This window comes from Melospiza melodia, chromosome 14, assembly GCF_035770615.1.
Source record: "Melospiza melodia melodia isolate bMelMel2 chromosome 14, bMelMel2.pri, whole genome shotgun sequence".
Taxonomy (NCBI): Eukaryota; Metazoa; Chordata; class Aves; order Passeriformes; family Passerellidae; genus Melospiza; species Melospiza melodia.
The window spans coordinates 20254093-20276309 of record NC_086207.1 but is presented as its reverse complement, the minus strand read 5'-3'; the positions used below and the strand labels follow the sequence as shown (position 1 = coordinate 20276309).

The following is a 22217-nucleotide window of genomic DNA, read 5'->3' as shown; positions in this document are numbered from 1 at the left end:
AAGATTGTCATTAAGTTTAAGGAGTTCAGGGAGTTTTTGGCTATAATTTAAATCCACGCTTTGGGACATCTTTGGGTTTAACCTGGAGGAGATGATTATCCTGGCGGTGCTGAAACACAGCCGCAGGATGGAAACCTGCCCTTCCTAGCACAGAGAGCTCACCAGCTTTGTCCTCTTAGAAAGAGCTGAAACACCGTGTTAGGGCATTGTAAAAAGCAGAATAAGGTTTGTGCTCCCACCAGGCAGCCCTGCAGGGAAACCCTCACTGCTGTCCCAGGGCACAGGGCAGGGCTGGGGGACCCCAGGCTTGGCTGCTCCATGCCCGGGGCTGAGCTGGGGCTGCAGGGACAGCAGGGAGCTGCCCAGGGGCCAGAGCATCCCTCTGGGGATGGAGGGATGAAATATGGGTGAGGAGCCCCCCAAAGGAGAGAATTCTGCTTTGTTTATTGAAGCTGGGCTCCCCATCCAGATAGAATTTGTCCTTTATAAAATTTAAACCCCCAGGGGCTCTGGAGGTGCAGCTACCACAGGGACAGGAGGGTCTCCAGAGCTGATGGATCTATCCAACTGAAAGTTAAAAAGCAATTTTGTCACTGTCCTTGGGCACAGTGATGGCAGAAACACAAAGAGCAGCCCCAGCAAAGCCCCAGGGCTGCTGCCAGGGCTCGCAGTGAGGCAGAGAGGGGCTCATGGTCAGCAGGGGAGGCCCCAGGAGTAATGGCTCTAATGAATAATTACCCACATTTTATGATATTAAATTTTATGTTATTCTATTTCATATTAATACAGATATAGATAGATATAGATACAGACTTGTTCTCTTGGCCTAATAATGAAAATAAACACTTGCAGCTCCGTGAGCAGAGCCATTGGTTTTAGCACTGAACTACCATTCCCAACACATTATGCTGGAATTGCACATATTTGATGCCTTTATTGGATTTCAAAAATAATTGGGGCAGCTTAATAACAACTTCAACAGCAGAGGCAAGCCCAGAGAGAAAGCAGAACTCACATTTTGGCTTCCAGGTGTCCAGCTGGGCCAGAGCAGGATGGAGCTCGGGGTGGGTGCCTGGGGGTGACTGGAGCTGGGGGTTCCTGCTGGGGGCCAAGGGCACGGCTGGTGCCCCCAGCCATGGGCAGCCCTGCCCTGGCACTGCCCAGAGCTGGGAGCTGCTGCAAACCCTTCCCAGGCAGTTCAGGGGTTAAATCCCGAGCACAGTCTGCCCAAATTCTCTCTGCTCTGGGTGGCAGCAGCTCCCTGGCCACAGAGAGCACAAGCACAGCTTTCCCAGGCCCAGTCCTGGGAAAGGAATGAGAAACAATTCTTATCTTCACTTGCTGCCCCCGTTGTTGTGAGCATGTGGAATGTGTTAGGGAGATTTGTTTACCAAAGGGCGATTCCTTGACTGGCCGCTGGTGATGGTGTTTGGATCCAAGGACCAATTGGGTCCACCTGTGTGGGACTGCCTGTAAGGGTGATGGGTTTCTCATTAAGTACAGTATAATAAAGTGATTGCTCGGCCTTGGAATCATGGAGTCAGTGCTAATTATTGCTCCTTTGGCCATGCCTGGTTACAGCACTCACAGCCCCATTTCATGGGCAAATGGCCACTCACAGGGTCACGGACATCACTCCCCCTTCAGGCAGCACTAAGTCCCCAAACCAGGAACCTTTTGCTCTGGTAAAAACCCAATAAAGTCTGCTAAAGGGTTTGGATGTGGCAGCGTGGTGTGGCACGGGCACAGCTGCCCAGGGATTTGGGAAGAGGAGAAGATTTTTGTACATCCCGGCTGCTGCCTGCTGGCATCCCTGGGACAAAACAGCCCAAGAGCTGTGCCTTGTTTTCTCCTCCCATAAATTGGGCATAATAATAAAAACACATCTGGAAAGATGCAAAATTTATGCCAGGGAGAGGATGTTTATAGTATTAATGGTTTTAGTGATTTTTGTTAACGAGTCTCTGATGAACCCATTTTTCTCAAGCTTTTCTTTGGGAGGCAGCTCATTAAGATACAGTTTAATTGCTGCCAGTTTTGCTTTTCTTGCTGTGCTTTAAGAATCCTGAGCATTTGGGGATTATTTTGGAGCCATTCATGATGTCTGTGCCATCCCAGCCCTGCTGGGTGATTCAGTGTCACCTCAGGGCTGGGGCAGTGCAGGGCACACCTGGGACGGTGACAAGCTTGGGGCTCCTCTTCCCATGGAGCTCAGGGCAGGATTTCCATCCCTTCCATTTCCATGATTTCCATTTCCATGATTTCCATTTCCATTTCCATTATTTCCATTTCCATTTCCATCTCCATTATTTCCGTTTCCATTATTTCCATTTCCATTTCCATTGTCTCGGTTTGGGAGGAGGGTCCCCAGTGTGGCAGCGATGGCAGGGACAGGCTGGGAGCCCACAGCCCCTGTGCCAGGCCAGTCTCTGTAAGTGCCCACCCAGACCACGCCGAACGCCGGTTTTGTCTTTGGTTGATTTTTATTTATCAATAAAACAATACTACAAAACATGGGAAACATCTGCATTAAGTACAGACTCGCCGATTCCGCGCCAGTTTTTAACCTGCTGTATTTACAGAGCTCTCCCTCCAGGGCACGGGCACAGGGGCAGGGCAGCCCTGGGGGAGAACCGGGGTGTACAGGGGGGTCCTGTGCTGGCCTGTGACCCCCAAACCCAGGGGTGAGCAGGGGGTACCCTGTGCCCCCCGAGCCCAGCCCCAGCCCCTCTCCTTGCACAGGTTTGCTCTGGCCCTGGCACGGCACAGAGGGGCGGCTGGAGGATGCTCTGCAGCCCAGCCTTGCCCTCCCACCCCTCCTGCCCGAGGGAGCACCTCCTGTGCTCGGGTTTGGGGCATGGCAAGAGTTCAGCCCCACCCTGGCAAGCCCACCGTGACCTGCAGGGTCACCTCTCGCCCATCACTGTCACCTGCAGGTCACCCCTCACCTGTCACCGTGTCCTGCAGGGTCCCCCCTCCCTGCCTCCCCGGCCCCACGTGGTTCCAGCTGCTGGCACGGCTCAGCATTGGGGTTAGGGGCTGTCCCTGGGAGGGGGTCTCTCCTCTGGAAAGGCTTTGGCCAAGCTCTGGGTTTGTCTCCTGTGGCAATGAGCAGGGCCAGCCCAGGCCTGTGCTGCCCGCCCTGCTCCCAGCCAGAGATAAATACACTTGTGGGGAGATAGATAGATGGGTAAATAGATAGATATTTCTATATATAAGCTCTCTTAATTATATAGTTGTAAGGCAGATTAAAATCATTTTCTGGTATCACCTGGTACCAAAGGGAATCTCTCCTCCTTCCCGTGCACATCACCCCGTGCTGTGTGGGGGAGGTAATTACATCCTCAGTAATTATTGTGCAGGTGTTCCACCTCAACACCCACTGCTCCTTCACATCTGCCCCGACACCAGGAGCAGCCGGTGCTCAGAACAACCAAAATCCCCTTTCTGCTGGGAACGCCAGTGCAGGTGAGCCCTGCTCAGCGCTGAGGGCTGTGCTGGCTGCAGCAGGGCTGCCACCAGCCAGGCCACAGCACCAGGGCTGTGCCCCTGCCCTGGGGGCTGCCAGGGGCAGGGATGGAGCCTGGGGCCAGCCCGGGCAGGGGAGCAGGGTCCTGCAGCCCCCTGTGCCCCGGAACAGCAGCAGGGCGCCCTCAGCCCCCCGCACCATCCCCGGCTCCAGGCAGGGCTGCTTCACGGGGAGAAGCTCATCCCAGACTTGGGGGGCACCCCAGGGACACAGGGACCCCTGCAGGTGCTGGCACAGGGCACAGGGCACAGGGCACAGGGCACAGGGCACAGGGCACAGGGCACAGGGCAGGGGCTCTGCAGGGGCTGTGCCAGGACAGGAATCCTGGCACCACCAGGCTCGTGGCACTGCCAGCACCAGAATGGGGACACAGGGGAGCCCAGTGAGCATCCCCTCAGCACTGAGGGACACAGCCCCAAAGCTCCTGCAAAGGCAGGCACTGCAGCACCCAAACCCCAGCCCGGGGAAGCTCCAAACTGGGCAAGTGCTGCAGAGATGGAGCTTTCACCTCCTGCCAGGAAGGGGCCACTGCAAAGGGCTTCTTCCCAACCACAGCCTGGTACTGCAGATTAAAAACAGCAATAACCAACCCAGAAATAAACTGGGGAAAACCCCAGTGCACAGGAGGGAGGACAACAAACAGCCAGCAGGAAGGGAAGTGGTTACAGGAGCCAGTGCTGAACCCCTGTGGGCAAAAAGGCCTGGATGTGTCCATGGATGCACTTCTGTGAGTGTGAGTGTGTGTGTGTGACTGCTGAGGGGCACCAACACCTTTGTTCTGGTCTGTGCCCTGCCTGTGGGCACTCAGTGTGAGCTGAGGGGCAAACAGAGCTCCCAGTACAGCACAATCACTGTGAACTGGAATGGCAAACAGAGCTCCCAGTACAGCCCGTTTTCTGTGAACTGGAATGGCAAAGAACACCACTGCTGTGTGCAGCTGTGAGCCCCAGCACCCCAGAGCAGGGCTGAGCCCCCCATGCAGGGTCCCAGAGCCCCTGCCCAGGCTCTGCCAGCCCCAGCCCCAGCCCCAGCCCCTTCCCCTCAGCTGCCAGCCTCTGAAAATGGCATTTTCAGCACTTGTAGCACAGCAGGGGCTGTCACCACCCTGCTCAGGGCACAGCTCTGTCTTCATTCCTCCCAGACCTCTCTGGCTCCTGGTGCTCCCGGCACCAGGGAAATACAGCAGGCTAAAAGCTACAGGATTTGTTTCACACACCACAGTAGAAACAGTTACCGAGTTATATTTGTCAGAGTCACAGTAGTTGATGCATATTTGCTATTCACAGACTGCAGAATATTGCCAAGAACCTCACTGGTGGGACTGACAACACGGATACATGCATTCAGGTGAGACCATTAGCAAGGATGTCTATACTGTATTAAGCACATTCATTTTTTTAAACACCTTCCAGTAAAATCGATTCCTTTAAATTTGCAGGTAAAACTTTTTTTTTGTTTCCACAATTACGCACAAAAGAACCTGTAAACAGTTTGACATTACACTTATGTACAAGTGAACCACGTTGGAGAGTCGAGAGGTAATTCGGTGGGTGCCACTTAACCTACATCAATGTGCAACAGGCTGACTGAGCCTCAGCAGAGTCATTTAGTGCTGAATGAGGTCCGAAAATGTAACGTGAGCAAGGCCCCGGGGACCCCAGGGCCCCCAAGCCCCCGTGCCTCCCTCTGGGCTGGGGATATTGCACTGGCAGCACCTCGCACAGCCCAGGGCAGGGCAGGGACACCCCCATGTCCCCATCAGCAGCACCCCGGGGCCAGCAGGGCCCTGCCCCTCTGCCTCCCCTCGGGCCTTTGCTCTGTGGAACTCTGGATCCGTGTTTGCTCGAGCATTGCTATAGTTTAAAATCTGCAATATCCTACTTAGAAACGGAGTTTTAGCTAAGTGACATCAATGCCAAGAAAAATAAAGAATGTCTTTTTATAATATAAATAATTTAAAAGTGCTTTTTCTTTTTTTTTTTTTTTTTTTTTTATTGTTCTTTTACTATTAATCTACAAAACCCCGCTGGGGCATAAACTATCCATAAGACTGGACAATTATTTTGTACCATGATACACATGGGGCCTTGTGCATAAAGTACTCTGGAAGTCGAGCCCATAGTGACAGGGCTGGGGGCTTGGGGAGGGGGCTGGGGGCTCCTCCAGCCTTGCCAGGGCTGGGAGAGCAGGGGGACACGGCTGAGGGGCTCAGGTACGTGATGGTCATTGCCAGGAAAAGCCAACCCTGCCCTCTCCTCCAGCCCACAGCCTGCAAAGGAAATCAGTGATGGACTCCCCAAGTGACCCACAGCGTTCTGCAGAGCCTGGGCAGCCCCTGTGCTGGGGGTGCAGGGGGCAGGGGGAAAGCCCTTGGTGCCCATGGTCTGTGAAATGGCATGTCCTGTGCGTCCCCTAGTGCTCCGAGTCCTGCTCAGGGGCCAAAGCCCCTGGGAATGGGGAATTCTGCCCTTGGGAGCTGAGCAGGGGTGCCTGTGCAGCTGGGCATGGCACCAATGCCAGTGTGCACGGCACCAATGCCCGTGTGCACGGCACCAATGCCCGTGTGCATGGCACCAATGCCCGTGTGCATGGCACCAATGCCAGTGTGCACGGCACCAATGCCCGTGTGCATGGCACCAATGCCCGTGTGCACGGCACCAATGCCAGTGTGCACGGCACCAATGCCAGTGTGCACGGCACCAATGCCAGTGTGCATGGCGCCAGTGCTGGGAGGGGATCTCAGGCTCATGGGGAGCTCACCCTCCTGCCCCCACCCTGCTGCCTGCAGGAGGTTTGGGTGCCCCTTCCTGAGCCACCACGCCCAGCCTGAGCCACAGGGCCACCAGGAGCAGCCTTTGCACCTGTCCTGCTGTGCCCCAGCCTCCCAGGGCTGCTCTGGGCAGAGCTGCTGACCCCTGCAGGGCTGTGAGAGCCCCCAGCACTGCCCAGGGCCCCTGTGTTCCACCTGCAGCCCCCCAGCCCCTCTGAGCAGCACAGACCCTGCCAGCAGAGCCCCAGCTCTGCACAGAGCACTCCCAGAACAGCTGCCATGGGGTCACACCACAGGCAGGCCCCTCAGAGAGGCAGCAGAGCCCACACAAACACAGCAGAGCCCACGCCTGGCACCTCCCCATCCAGGCTGGGTGTCCCTGCAGGCTGGGCCTGCCTGTGATCACTGAAGTTTAAGACCTTTATTTCTGTAGCACTGGAGAGCAATAACCATTCCATCTCAAAGTGGAGACGTGAAGGCCACATAAATCAAAGCCACTTGGGCGCTTTTCATTTGGTCTCATTTTCCCCCAGTGATTAATCATGGAGCAGTCCCGTGCCCCTGGGAACACACACACACACACACACACACTCACATTCACACTCACACAGATAATCACTCACACACTCAGATACTCACACTCACAGTCACACACTCACACACTCACAGACACAGAAACTCTCACACAAACACTCACACACTCACTCACACACACCCAACTCCTGCTCCTCCGCCCTGCACACGCAGCCTGCAGCCCAGAGCTGGGATACTGAAAAGCGCCAGGGGAAGGTCTGGAGGGCCAGCAGGAGCTTTTAGCTGCAGTCTCCTGCCAAGGAACAGAAGTGGCCTGTCCTGAGCCCTGCTGAAATCCAGAGGATATCTCTATCTGTTCCTGGTTCCTGCTTGGTGCCACGGCAAGGGGCCAGGGGTCCCAGGGGAACAAGGTGCAGGAAATGTTGAGTGGGGAGAGAAACATGCTAGAAACTAACCATGAAATAACCAAGCAGGGCCAAATGTGTGGAGCTTGTCCAAATCATTGATTTCCGTGGGAAGTTGTGCCTTTTGAGCCTGTGAGTAGAGGGTGGCACCAGAGCCTGAATTCCAGAGGCAGGGCGTGTCCTGAGCCCCGAGCTGGCTCTGCAGCACAGGCCCAGGAGGGCTGAGTCTGTTCCGTGAGCATTTCCCAGGAGAGCCCTCCTGCAGCACCCGCAGAGGGGACAGCCTGGGCAGGGTCAGGGACAGCCTGGGCAGGGACAGCTCCTCCTGCGCCCACAGCATCCCACAGGTGACCCCAGCTGCCCGAGGTGCCCTGCTCTGCAGCCCCTGCAGGTGCACTGCTCGGAGGGCGCCCCAGCTGCCGCCAGCTCCTGCCTGCCCACCCTCTGCACACGTATTGCTTCCTTTTGTAGGGTGCACCCGACCCCAAACACGGCTGGGGGCTCCTGGAGACCCCAGGGTTCCCTGGCACCCCTGCCCAGCCCTGCAGGCACCGAGGCTCCTCCTGGCTGGAGCTGCAGCAGGAGCACAGAAAGGACAGTGCAGGCAGCACTGCAGCTCCCACAGCAGTGTCTGGGGTGTGGGAGGGGAGCCTGGGACCTGCAGGACACTGACTGAGTCAGAGCTGAGTGATCTGTGCTACCAGCACTGCCCACACTTTATATTCATACGTATATATATATATAAACTCTTCTTCCTGTGCCTTTAGAGAAGAAATGATGGATCCAAAATCCTGCAGCTGGTTTGTTCCCAGCTGTGGCCTCCCCAGCTGGAGTGCTGCAGTGTTCTGTCCCTCTCCATGGCAGCCCCAGCAGCCCAAGCCCCCTGACCAGCCCTGCCTGTGCCAGCCCTGCCTGTGCCAGCCCTGCCCCTCTGTGGCCAGCCTGTGCCCGCCTACCCTGGCCCTTCCCCGAGCTCAGAGCAGTGCAGGAGCAGCCCAGCCTTTCCCACAGCTCCGGGCACATGGGCACAGAGTGTGCCTTGCTGCAGTGCCGCCAGGGCCCTGGCAGGGCTGGCACCACAGGAGGGGCTGCAGGGAGCTCCTGCAGGGCTGTGCTGCCCCTGGCACTGCCCTGCTCCCTCCTGCAGTGCCAGCTCTGAGCCCCTGGGTGGGCTGGGGGGGTTCTGGGGCTGAGGGGCCGCAGTGCCCACTGTCCCTGCCAGCTGGGACAGCCCCTCCTGGCACGCAGCCCTGGCACCTGCAGGAGCCAGCACCCCCACGGCATCCCCACAGCACCCCCACAGCATCCCCACACAGCCCAGAGCCATCCCTGCCGCTTTCCACACCTGTAACAGCCGAGAGCCTTGGGGAACAGGGAGGGACACAGCATCCCAACCAAACAGAGTATTTCACTGATGGTAACAGAAACCCTGCCAGCTGGGACAGCCCCTCCTGGCACACACAGCTGGCACCTGCAGGACCAGCATCCCCACACAGCCCAGAGCATCCCTGCAGCGTTCCAGGGGGATCAGCACTCCTGTAACAGCCGAGAGCCCTGGGGAACAGGGAGGGACACAGCGTCCCAACCAAACAGAGCATTTCACTGGTGGTAACACAAACCCAGAGACTGCACCCTGCTCTCCCCCGGGACACATTCACAGTGTCCCAGGGAGGGGAAGGACGGGCAGGGGGAGAGGAGAGAGACGGGGAGATGGATTCATACTGTTCAGCCCTCAGAGGCCTGGAGGAGAAACGGGACATCCACAGACTAAAAAAATGCTCTTTTCTGAGAAAGTGCAGTTATAAGGAGAGAGCCAGAAAGTCTTTAAGCAATATATATTGATATATATATACATATATATATATACACAGAGATATATATACACACATATATATATGCACATATATAAATACACATGCTTAAACTGCGGGGCAGGGCTGGGCTCTGTGCTGTGCTCCTCCCTGCAGGCACACGGGGTCTGAGCAGGCTGCAGAGGGCACCGAGCCCTGCCCACCCTGCCCTGCCCTGCTGGGGCCGCACCAGCGTGCCCTGGCTGTGCCATTAAGGTTTTCAGCTTGTGTAAGACTCGGAGTTTACAAACAAAAGCGTTTGTCATTGTGCTTCCAGGACTGCAGAGAGATCGCTCCCCTACCACTAGAAATGTTAAGGTGAAATAGGCAAGTTAGGCAGTACTAGAGATGGGTTTGGTTTTGGCGACCTAACGCACAGTTATTACTGGGAGTTCCTGTGCTGTCCCTCGGCTCTGGCTCCAGGTGCGGGGCCGTGCCTCTGCCCGCCCCGATCCTACAGGTGGTACTTGCGCAGCAGTTCCGATTGCCAGGGGTGCTTCCTCTCGGGAAACCTGTCTGGGATTTTGATCTTGAGGAAATCCTGGATGCATTTCTCCAGCTCCTCCTCGATGGAGAGCTTCTCCTTCACGGCCTTCTTCTTGCTGGCGTTGGACTCGCGGGAGCCGGAGGTGAGAGTCCGGAGCAGGTCGCTCTTCCTGCGGCTCTCGGCCTGCTGCAGCAGCTGCACCGGGCCCTTCTTGGCCCTGTCCAGAGTCTGGATGTTGGGCTGGCGCGTCACGGGCCCGCAGATGACGGTCTCCTGCGGGGAGCTGGCCTCGGACTGGCTGTCGCAGCTGGATGTGGACAGCTCGTTGCAGGACGTGCCGCTCTCGCCCTCCTTGTCGCCCTTGCCGTTCTTGCAGCAGCAGTCGCAGTGCGACGAGGACCAGCGGGAGGGCTCGCCTGCAGGGCACAGACAGAGGGGTTAGGGCAGCTCCGGACCCCACACACCCCAGCACAGGCTGCTGAGAGCGCCCCCAGGCTGGCGGGGCAGCCAGGGCCACAGGGACCCGCACAGGGACCTTCCCTGGACATCAGCACACGGTGCTGGCACGGCTCCCCAGGAGCAGCAGCAGATCCCTGTTAGCCTGGAGCCCCCCAGGAGCAGCAGCAGATCCCTGTTAGCCTGGAGCTCCCTAGGACCAGCACAGCAGATCCCCTTAGCCTGGAGCCCCCCAGGAGCACCAGCAGATCCCTGTTAGCCTGGAGCTCCCCAGGAGCAGCAGCAGATCCCCTTAGCCTGGAGCTCCCCAGGACCAGCAGCAGATCCCTGTTAGCCTGGAGCTCCCAGGAGCAGCAGCAAATTCCCCTTAGCCTGGAGCTCTCCCAGCAGCAGATCCCTGTTACCCTGGAGCTCCCCAGCAGCAGATCCCCTTAGCCTGGAGCTCCCCAGCAGCAGAACCCTGTTACCCTGGAGCTCTCAGGAGCACCAGCAGCAGATCCCTGTTACAGCGGGTCCTTCCCTGGCAGAGCCCGGCAGGGAAGCCCAGCACAGTGACAATTGACAATTCCCATCCTGCAGTGCAGGGCTGAGGCTGTTCTCCAGCTGGAGCCCTGCCCAGCCACAGCAGTCCATGGCCAGGGCAGAGCTGGCAGCGGGCTCAGCTGTGGGACTCAGGTGATTTTTTGCTGTCCCAGAGCCCCATCGAAAAATGGGGAAAGGAAAGAAAAAGAGAAATAGACGTTGGTGCCAATTGAGAGCCCCTGAGGCTGGGGGGCAGAGCCTGGGGAAGGGGCTGTGGGCACTGGGAGCCCCCCTGGCACTGCCCTGCTCTCCTGTGCCTCCATCCTTACCAGGAACACAGAGCACACAATTTACAGGAACAGGCAGAAAACCAGAAGCCAGGAAGCCTCCTCACCTCCTCCCTCCTCTTCCCTGTCGATGATGAAGGAGTCTCTCAGTCTGGAGCTGCAGGGCCACTCTCATTTGCAGACTCACTTCAAAGCTGCCCTGTGTCTCCTCTGAAAACAGTCAATAATGGCTAAACTGAGAGTTTTTATCCATTTCTAGGCTTGGACAAAGGCGTTATGAGCTGAGCTCCTGTAGAACCCTGACCCACGTGCCCTGAGAGCAGTTCCAGGAGCTGTGGGGATTGCAGCAGCTCCTCACTGCAGCTGGTACCCACATCCCACAGCAGTGGGACAGCTCTGAGGGCTTTGTTCCAGCCGAGGAACAGAGCTCAGACTGTGCCTCGAGCACCCAAACCGACCCCAGATCCCCCTGCAGGGGCCCAGGGCACTGCTGGGATCATCAGGGAGCTCTGCAAGCCTGCACACAGTGCCCAGGCCACGGACACCTTATCCCAGCTGGGACTCACAGGCTGTCACACCGTGGTGTGGGATGGAAGGGATGTTTGTGTCATTGCAGTGCCCCTGCCATGGGCATGGAGGGCACCCCCATGGGCAGGCACAGCTCCCAGGGGTGGGACAGGAATGGGACAGGAATGGGACAGGAATGGGACAGGCACAGCTCCCCAGGATGGGACAGGAATGGGACAGGAATGGGACAGGAGTGGGACAGGCACAGCTCCCGGGATGGGACAGGAATGGGACAGGAATGGGACAGGAGTGGGACAGGCACAGCTCCCGGGATGGGACAGGAATGGGACAGGAATGGGACAGGAATGGGACAGGCACAGCTCCCGGGATGGGACAGGAATGGGACAGGCACAGCTCCCGGGATGGGACAGGAATGGGACAGGCACAGCTCCCCGGAATGGGACAGGAATGGGACAGGAACGGGACAGGAATGGGACAGGAATGGGACAGGCACAGTCCCAGGGATGGGACAGGAATGGGACAGGCACAGCTCCCGGGATGGGACAGGAATGGGACAGCAACACCTCCCAGGGCCGTGGGGCAGCAGAAGGGATGCAGCCGAGGTGGCAGCGGGGCACAGGGCCCCAGCAGCTGCCATCAGACACAGCTACAGTGCAGACTTCATTAGCACAAAGCAAGGCTTTTATAAGTCAATTAAGCCCTATTAGATGCTAATTTCTCTTAATGAATATTCACCAACAGTGGGCACAGCGCGGGGTGTGGTGGGAGACAGGAAGGATTTGCCCCAGTAACCGGTTCTGTTGGTGCCCAGGTGCCATGGCACAGGTGCCCCGATAACCAGCAGGCTGGTGCCATGGCACGGGCGGGTGGCAGCTCCAGCAGGAGCCTCTGCTGCCCGCGGGTGCCCGGGATGCCAGGGCAGTGCCCGGCTGCAGCACACTCACACCTGCCCTCGGGGTGACAGCCGGGCCGAGGGGCTTGAGGAGCCACCAGGAGCCATCCCCGTGCCCGCAGGAGGATGAGGAGGGGCCGAGCCCCAGCACCGCGGCAGCGAAGGAGCAGCGGCTGCCTTAACCACAGCTCCGTTAATTAATGTCTAAATGCTTTGAGATTCTTAGATAAAAGTGGCTAATTAATTCTGGCCTGGCTTTCCTGCTTCCCTCCCTGATCTCAGCGCATTTCTCTCCCAGTGCCCTAATTATAATAATTATTATTAGAAGCTTCTGAAGCGGCAGCAGAGCCTCTGATGTATAATTGACACACGAGCCAGCAGCCACCCAGCTTTCCCCTTCTCCTCTGCTTTCCCAGGCAGGCTGCAAGGAGGGGAAGGGAAATCCCTGGGCAGGAGGACGGACAGACAGATGCTGTGGGAGCTGGGATGGAAGCAGAGCGACAGAAACCAGGGAGGGGTTTCCATGGTGGGAGAGGGCCAGGCGCTGCCCCAGCTCCCGCACCTCTGGTCGGGGTCGGGGATGCTGGGCCCGGGATGGAGAGCCCGGCACAGGCAGGCCCGGGCCCAGGGCAGGGCTGGGGACGGTGCCACGGCTGGGAGGGGACAGGGTCCCCGGCAGCAGCTCAGACACGTCTGCTGCCCGTTTCTGAGGCACTCAGGGATATTTGCTGTATCCAGATGGTCATTTGCCTCCACGTGTGTGTCTGTACAACCTCCCAGCCTGTGATCATCCCTTGAGCCATTTCCCACTGTTCTCAATCCACTCTGGTCCATTTATGTTGTCCTCTTACCTTTTATCCCTGCTCCTTCTGCTTCAGGGCTTTGCTGTTGGTTTGATTTATTTCTGTTCACGCTCCTTTTCTCCTCCTGTCCCATGACTTTCCCCCCTGCTTTGGGTTCTGCCTCCTCCTCCTCCCTGTCTGTGCCCTGCTGGGGCTGAAGGCAGCAGCTGGTGCCCGTTTGAGCAGCGAGTGCCCAGTGGGCAGGGTTGGCAGGGGGAGCTGACAAACCCCGGGCACCGAGGGCTCCAGGATCTGTCCTGGCAGCGGCACAGACACCCCGGGATTTATTTGCTTCTATTTGCTTTCAGGATCAAGCACCTGCAGTAAAATCTCAGTGAGAGACAATCCTGGGAAGGACTTGGCAGGGCCATCGCTGGCCTGAGCCCTGCCAGGTGCTCAGAGGGAGCAGGGACAGGGGAGAGGGATCAGGAGGGAACTGGGGAGCAAGAACCAGGGAAGGAACAGGCAGAGCCTGTGGCTGTCCCAGCCCCTGAGGAGCCTCACACAAATCTCACCCTTCTGGGGGCAGCTGGGGACACCTGCATGCTGCCATCGGATTTGAATTCAATTGGAATTGAAATTAAAATTTAACGTTTCCAGTTCAAAGTGTTTTCCATTTAAATATCCCGAGCTTGCCAGCCCAATATAAAGCCCAGAACTGCTCCCTGGTCTGTCTTGCTCTTGCACAGTGATTTCCAGCCAGGCCCCAGCACACACACACTTCCATCAGGAGGCTCCCAGCACATTGCCGTTTCACTCCTGCAATCTTCCCTAAAACACTTGCTTCTGGAAGTGAACTGCTGTGCGAGTATCAAATTTGTTTGAAAATAAAAATAATTTCCCCAAATGGTGAAGAAAAAGAGACCTGGTGTTAAAATACCAGAAGGCATATCAAATGAGCCAAAATATTTATGTAGGGATCTTCTCAAAGTAACATGTGATGGAGTTAGAATTTGGAGAGAAGGAGCAGGCTGGAGTGTGAGCAGCAGGATGGGAGCACAGCAGGGTGGGAGCAGCTGCTGCTCATGGCTGGGGGCTGTGGGCACCCCAGGCTTCCAGAGAGCTCCTCGTGGTCACCCCATCCCCTGGGCTGTGCAGGGAACATTCTGGGCTCTGCCGGTGCCCCCGGGCTGGGATACCTGCACAGCCAAGCCTGCCCTGTGAGCAGTGCCTGAATAACCCAGGTGTGAGCAGGACCTGAATAACCCAGGTGAGAGCAGGGCCTGAGGAATAACCCAGGTGTGAACAGTGCCTGAGGAATAACCCAGGTGTGAGCAGGACCTGAATAACCCAGGTGAGAGCAGGGCCTGAATAACCCAGGTGTGAGCAGGACCTGAATAACCCAGGTGTGAGCAGGGCCTGAATAACCCAGGTGAGAGCAGGGCCTGAATAACCCAGGTGTGAGCAGGACCTGAATAACCCAGGTGAGAGCAGGACCTGAATAACCCAGGTGTGAGCAGTGCCTGAGGAATAACCCAGGTGTGAGCAGGACCTGAATAACCCAGGTGAGAGCAGGACCTGAATAACCCAGGTGAGAGCAGGACCTGAATAACCCAGGTGAGAGCAGGACCTGAATAACCCAGGTGTGAGCAGTGCCTGAGGAATAACCCAGGTGTGAGCAGGACCTGAATAACCCAGGTGTGAGCAGTGCCTGAGGGAATAACCCAGGTGAGAGCAGTGCCTGGGGAATAACCCAGGTGTGAGCAGTGCCTGAGGAATAACCCAGGTGTGAGCAGTGCCTGAATAACCCAGGTGTGAGCAGTGCCTGAATAACCCAGGTGTGAGCAGGACCTGAATAACCCAGGTGTGAGCAGTGCCTGAATAACCCAGGTGTGAGCAGTGCCTGAATAACCCAGGTGTGAGCAGTGCCTGAGGAATAACCCAGGTGAGAGCAGGACCTGCAGGAATCACCCAGTGCTGCTGGCTCCCCTGCCCGGTGCTCCCCTTTCCCAGGATGTGAACAGAAACAATATTTAACCATCAGGACTGAGGCGTTTCAGTGCATTTTCCTCTGGGAAAATGCTGTGATATGAAAACCTGGCACTTCAGCTTCCCCTGCCCACAGCATTTACTCTTTCTGTTCTGCCAAGCAGCTCCAGCTTGGGTGAGTTTGGAGCACAGGGAACTCACAGCTGCCACTATTTGCATCTTCCTTGCCTCCTCAAATTTAAGACTTTCTGGGTATTTCTTGATTCATCAATGCCATATTAACCCAGCACCTTAACACAGACTTTCCTTTTGCTCTGTGCTACTTTCAGTTTCTGCTCAAGACCTTGAAAGTGAAGTTTGATGGAAAGGAAGCAGTCTGGGCTGAGGAGCAGGGGTTTCCCTGTCCTCCCTGGGCGACCCTGGCCCTGCAGGGGCACACACAGAGCCAAACCCAGGGAGGGATCAGGGTCACGGGCTGAACCTCTTATTAAAGGAGACACTCCACCCATGCATTAACCGAAGCACAGGTAGGAGCACGGTGTTCTGGATGATCACAAACAGGTCCCTGAGGCTGCCCCAGCTCTGGAACTGCTGCCAGGAGCTTTGCAGCAATGCAGGGTGAGGGCAGAGCCAGCCCAGCCTGGCCAAGGGCACTGCCAGGGCTGGGAGCCCACAGTGCGTGGGCACTACAGGGATATTTCCACACCTGGATGGAGCCCCCGGTTCACATGAAATGAGCCCCGTTTTGGACACCTGCTTTAATTAGCAAAGCCTGAGAGTTTGTTGTTCCTGCTTCTCGAAGACCTGCGTGAGAAACTGCTGACAGATGGCCGTGGTCATGTGGGAGCCAGAATTCTCGAATTTTTGGAAATTAGAGCTCATGAAGTCAGAAATGCTCTGGAGATCCGAAGCTATCATGTCAGCCTATGTTGTTCCAATTAATTGCAATCAATCGCTAATTGAGAGCTATTTTAAGACTTGTCATTACCCTGAACATAATGGAGAATAAATTGCATGCTCCCCTTTACCCCACCACAAATGACATCAGTGCAGGGAGATCTCAGCAAACAGGGGAGCAGGAGGAGCAGAGCCCTGATTTGCTCCCGTCCCCGGGCAGGTGAATGGCACAGCAGCTCTGGGCTCACAGGGGAAGGGGTGAGGGCTGGGATGAGATGGGGGCACAGGGGGCGAGGGCTGGGCTGGGGGCACAGGGGGTGAGGGATGGGATGGGGTGGGGGCACAGGGGGTGAGAGCTGGGGTGGGGGCACAGGCAGTGAGGGATGGGGTGGGGGCACAGGCAGTGAGGGATGGGGTGGGATGGGGGCACAGGGGGTGAGGGATGGGGTGGGATGGGGTGGGATGGGGGCACAGGGGGTGAGGGATGGGGTGGGATGGGATGGGATGGGGGCACAGGGGGTGAGGGATGGGATGGGATGGGGTGGGGTGGGGGCACAGGCAGTGAGGGATGGGGTGGGGGCACAGGCAGCTCCTGGGCTCCCGCCAACACTCACTGAGATGGCAGCTCTGACACTGCTCTCTTTAATGAGCTGGAGCTCAGTTTTCTCCAGATCCCTCCCGAGCCAAGCTCTGGTTCCATGCCAGCCCTGGGGACAGAAGCAGTGCTGGGACGAGGGCAGCGCTTTGGTTTGGGTTACAGGGCCCCAATCCTGGCAGAGCTGTTCTGGTGTGAGTGCAATAAGCTCAGTGAGTGCTCAGCAGCCGGCTGGGCTGTGCTGCAGAGCTGGGCAGGCAGCCCTGCAGGGACAGGGACAGCGACAGGGCTCAGGGACAGCCAGGCTGTCACTCAGTGTCACCCTGGCTCCAGCCTGACAGGCCAGTCCCTCATGGCACAGAGGGAAATCCCAGGCTGAGATAACCAGCTCTTCAGTGAGGAGTTTCTGCTAGCAGCCAGGCACTAAGGTGGGTTTTAATGCAGCTGCTGTTCTGCTGTCTTTGCATGGCATTTTATTCTGGATACAGTTGGAACAAACCCAGCTCTTCTTTTAAAAGGCCCAAGTGTTTCACTGTTTTGTGCCGATGATTTAACGCCATACTCTCTTCCCTTTCATCTCCCACCTGGTCCTCATCTCCTGTACAGATAAATCTGTGTCTGCTTGGCCCTGCTGTGGCCTCTGTGTGCCACCACCACATGGAGAAATTCACCCCTTTCACCTCTGGTCTGTTCTGTTCTTGCAGTTGCTCCAGTTTCTCCTCTCTCATCCTTTACTCTCAGTATCAAGTGATCTGCTATTCTTGGAGCATCCTCCCGTTGTCCCTTTGTCTCTGCTCCAGTGCTGTTCCCAAAAGTCACCCTGGCCAGGAGCTGCTCCCAGGGCTCCTTGGGCAGCCCTCCTGGGCTCTGCAGCTCCCTTCCCTTCCCTTCCCTTCCCTTCCCTTCCCTTCCCTTCCCTTCCCTTCCCTTCCCTTCCCATCAATAATTGAGCTGTATAACAGGGCTAGCAATCAATAATTAAGCTTTATAGCAGGCAGCGAGCTGTTAAACACACAACTGAAGTGACTCTGCTGGAAAAGGCTGGAGGTGGGAGGAGTTTTGTTGAATTCAAAGCAAATATTGCTAAAGGTGAGTGAATGCAGCCCTGCTGCTCCCCCTGGCAGCTCAGGGGTGGCTGGGCTGTGTCCGGGGTAGGAGCCCCCAGAGGGGTCTGGGGTCTGCAGGGAGAGGAGCAGAGGGGTCACCAATGAGAGGAGCCCCCAGAGGGGTCTGCAGGGACAGGAAGCCCCAGAGGGGTCTGGGGTCTGCAGGCTCCCCCATCCCTGGCACTCCCACCCAGCTGGCACAGCCCAGCGCCCGTGCTGGGTGCCACGTGGAGGGTGGCAGAGGGGCACAGCAGCCCTGCCAGCCCTGCCAGCTGTGCCAGGGGCACCCATGCCTGGAAGGGAGTCTGTCCCACCCGCCCTGGCCGAGCCCCGTGGGCAGCACCCGGGGCACACCTGCCCAGGTGACAGAGCCCTGCAGCCCCAGCCCACCCTGAGCTGCTGTTTCTGCCCTGCCTCCTTCGGCCCCGAGCTGGCACTGCCCCGGGCTGGCTGGGAGGGCAGGGCAGAGCCAGCGGGGCAGCTGCTCCCGGCTGGGCACAGGGACATGATGGATGTCCCCATCACAGAGGGACACGGACCGTGGCTGCTGCACCTGGGCACAGGGACGGGCGAGGGCAGCGGAGCAGCCGCGAACGGCTCTGCTGAGACACCCAGCTGAAAGAGATGCCCATGAAAACAATTACCTTGGAGATTGCTGCCCTCTTTCCTGCCCAAAGCCGTTACTGATCTCCTAATTGGAGGCTGCTGTGAGGGAGCATCAGCCTCCTCCTCAGGCAGGGAGGGGTGGGACAGGGGAAACTGCCCCAGGTGCCCCAGGGGAGGTTCAGGTTGCATTGCTGGGGGAATTTCCTTACTGAAAGACTGGCTAAGCCTTGGAGCAGGCTGTCCAGGGAAGTGCTGGGGTCCCCATCCCTGGAAGTGTCCCAGGCCAGGCTGGATGGGGCTGGGAGCAAACTGGAATAGTGGAAAGTGTCCCTCCCCACGGCAGGGGTGGGAACGGATTGATATTTAAGGGCCCTTCCAACCCTGTGGATTTACTTAAGGGCCCTTCCAACCCAAACTGTGCTGGGGTTCTGTGGCTCTGCAGGCAGGGGTGCCCAGCAGTGCCCAGCAGTGCCACGGGGCATTCCCAGTTGGTTTATCCCCTGGGATGACAGCGGCATTTCCCCTGGCCACAGGCACTGACAAACACCTCAGGCCTGGCTGCCTCTCCCCCAGCCCCAAACCAGCTGCATTTTCCTGATCAGCTCCTGAGGATGAGCCTGTGCTCTGGCAGAGGCAGCAGAGGGAACTGCTGTGGGCAGCGGTGCCAGCCTGGAGCAGCAGGGACATGGGGACAGTGGCTCTGCCCCTGCCCGGGCTGCCTGTGCCCAGCTCCTTCTCCTCCTCCTGGCCCTGATCCTGCTCCTTCTCTTGTCCCTGTCCCTGCCGTAGAGCAAGGGAGGGCTGAGGGCCAGAGAAGTCTCTGGTGATGGATTCCCTGGAGCATGATGACAATCAGAGCTGCTGCTGCTGGAGGAGGAAGGGAGGGATGCTCTGAGCCCTTGGAGCTCCACAGTGAGCTGGGCCCTGTGTCAGGAAGGGAGGGATGCTCCTGGCAGAGGAGGTGGGAATGCTCTGAACCTTCTGTGGGAGCACAGGGGGAGCTGAGCTCTGTGCAGGGCTGGCACTTTCCTGGGACTATCAGATATCCCTTTCCACAGGGGCACAGGCTCCATTTTTATGAGCTATTTAAGACACCCTCTCTGGAAGTTTTCTTATTTTTTCCCTGTCTGAAGCTCATAAACTGGGTTTCTGCTCTACAGAGATAAATTTGATTTATGTGAGAAACATTCCCAGGCACAGTGGGCTTTGCCTTAAACCCCGTATCTCGCTGTTCAGCGGTGCTGTGGCTTAGCTTGGTTTATTTTCTATCCTCTAAGTGGTGAATTGAACTTTCAGAAATGAATGGCTTGCTTTATCTGATTTAGCATCTTGAGCAAAGCACTTTTGCATCAAATAAACGCAGGCAGTGGGAGACCCTCCAGACACCACTTTATTCCAAACATTTTCAGTACCGCTTTCAAGACCAATTAAGTTTCCCATGCCTGGGCAATCCTAAATGCTCTGGGATCAGAAGCTTTTCCCTTCTCAGAGGGTTTGAGGGGATGAGGAGGGTGCTGAGCCAGGCAGGGGCAGCCCCAGGGTGCTGGGCAGGGACTGAGGGCCCCCAGCTCCCTGAGCTCCCCTCGTGCAGCACCAGCCAAAAGCACCTGGGGCCTTCTGCCTGTGCAGGGCTGGGAAGGACAAACACAGAGGGCAGGTGAAGCTCAGGTGCCCCTTTGCTTCTGAATGAAAGGAGAAGGCAGGCGAGGCTGGGGTGACCCATTGCATCTGAATAAAAGCAGAGGGCAGGTGAAGCTCAGGTGCCCCTTTGCTTTGAATTCACACAGGGCTGCAGGGAGGGGATGGGCAATTCCTGAACGTGGGACAGGGCTGGACACTTCCAGCCTCAGGGGTTCTGGGATTTGACTAAACAATGAAGGCAATTACAGAAGGTGGATTCACAGGTGGTGTCCAACACCACCAAGAAATGAGCTAATTACACCAATTGTTCCAGATATTTCCTTTCCCTCCTGCACCCTCCTGGGCCCTTTTGCCATCAAACCAGCCACAGAAATGAAGTCATTTGGTCAGGAGCTTGTTAAGGAGCTTGTTAAGGAGTGAGGCAGCTCAAGAAAGCACAGAACCCCAGCAGGTCCTCCCAGCCCACGTCCTGACAGACAGACTGAGCCCCAAAGGGGCTTGCTCAGGCGGGGAAGGGTGAAACCCCAGCTGCCCGTGGTTTAAAAGCCCTCCCTCAAGCCAGCCCCAGCCATAAGGACATGGCCTAGAGCTCGTTTTTGGGAGTCATTTCTGGATGCTGACACTGGCAGCAGCTGCTCAGGTCTCACCCATTGCTTTATTTCAGCTTTATCTGGTGAACACCAAATGCTGCAGCCCAGTTCCTCTGCTGGGGAAAGATGAATTGCACTGTAAACGCAGGCGTGCCCTGCTGGTCAAGAGGCTCGTTGTGGTGGTTTATGGTCATTATTTATTGACCAGGTCTGAGTCTGGCCCTTGGAGCTCTCAGAGCAGGCTGGAGCTGCAGGGGGACACGCTCAGCCCTGGGCGCAGGGTATAAAAGTGAGTATTGTATGTGCTGTCTCAGGAAGTGATGCTGTGTTAATTCTCTTAAGTAGTGTGTTAAATACACTTTTGGGTTATAACAAAATGTTAAAATTGAAACTATGCTATGTAGGATACTTTTTCTAAAGAAAGGACTCACAGTGAGGCAGCAGCCACGGGACACCTGAATCTTTCAGAGAAAGAGAATTTATTGCCCCATTATCAGAAGAAACAAACTTCTTCCTGCCTTGCTCAGCCCTGAAGAGCTGTCAGGATTCAGAGGAAGAAGCTGACACTGCCCAGACAGAATCCTGTGTTTGAATGGAATTTATACATCACGTATGAGGTGTATGAATATGCAACAGGTTATTGTTTTTAAGGGTAAATCTTCTGTTAATGTGAGGCCTTTTTTGGGGCTTGTGCTGCCCAGAAAAGGTACCTGGACATCCGTAACTCTATTGTCTCATATTGTCCTAATTCAAATTGTCCAAAATTTTTATTACTCTAATTATATTGCTATTTTTATAACCATTTTATTACTAATAAATTTTTACAATTTTAAAAACAAGTGATTGGTGTTTTTCTCAGGGCAGCTCAGCGGCTTTGTGCCAGGAGGAAGCACCTTTTGTGCCAGGTTAGGGTCTGAGGTCTGGGGTGCTCCTGGAGGGCCTGGCAGGGTTCATCTGCTGGCTGGGACTTTGTATTGTATTTCTCTCTCACGTTTGACCTATTGCCTTCAGAAAATGGAACAAACCCTTACTCAACGTGGGAGATTAATCTGTAACACAGAATATTTAATTAATAGAGTGAAATTTCATTTCATGGGTGCTTGCATTTGTGCTGTGATAAGCAGTGCCCGGAGATCGGGGATTCACAAAGGAGCCGTTGGTGTGCGTCGCAGTCAGGCACAGCAAACACCAAGGAGCGTTTTGGCACGGCCTGTAATGTTTGCTGTATTAGCCCTGTACATGAATCACTTACAGCTAAAGGTCTGTCTCGTTGCCATCACCAAATCAAAGCCATTTGCTCTAGTTATGATATCACAGTGACAGCTTGGCTCGGGCAGCTCCCGCCCTGCCAGCTGAGGGATTTCACTGAGTTTGGGAGATTTCCCTTACATATTAAACAACAATGGAATTAAAAGCAGCATCAGCAGCGTCTGGGGCAGAGGCTCCTGTTTGGCTGGGGTCAGTCCCACTTTGGTGAGCAGGGGCTGAGCTGAGCTGGCACCTTGGCACTGGCGCAGCAGCCCTGGGCTGCCCTGTCCCCCCAGTACAGAGCTGGCACTGGTGGCCAGGGGTGCCAGGGGGTGCCAGGGGCCTGGGGCAGAGCAGGACCGGTGCCCAGGACCCTGCCAGCCCACGGGAGCTGCCCCACCTCGGCGTGTGCTGCCCTTCCCGCAGGGAGTTTGGTGTTAGGAAAGCATCACAGGTCCCAAAGCAACAGAATCAGAGCCTCATTTACACATTAAGCCTTTTTAT

General features: G+C 56.4%; 1 protein-coding gene across 2 annotated transcripts in view; it reads right to left on the bottom strand.

Moving 5' to 3' along the window:
- Positions 1-2464: 2464 nt before the first annotated feature.
- KCTD16 (potassium channel tetramerization domain containing 16) overlaps positions 2465-22217 on the bottom strand; it is a 59401-nt gene continuing 39648 nt past the window's right edge. For both annotated transcript variants that reach the window (XM_063169116.1, XM_063169117.1), the window contains exon 3: positions 2465-9990. In XM_063169116.1, coding sequence (XP_063025186.1) covers positions 9542-9990 — 449 coding nt within the window. In that variant the 3' untranslated portion in view covers positions 2465-9541. The remainder of the gene's footprint in view (positions 9991-22217) is intronic.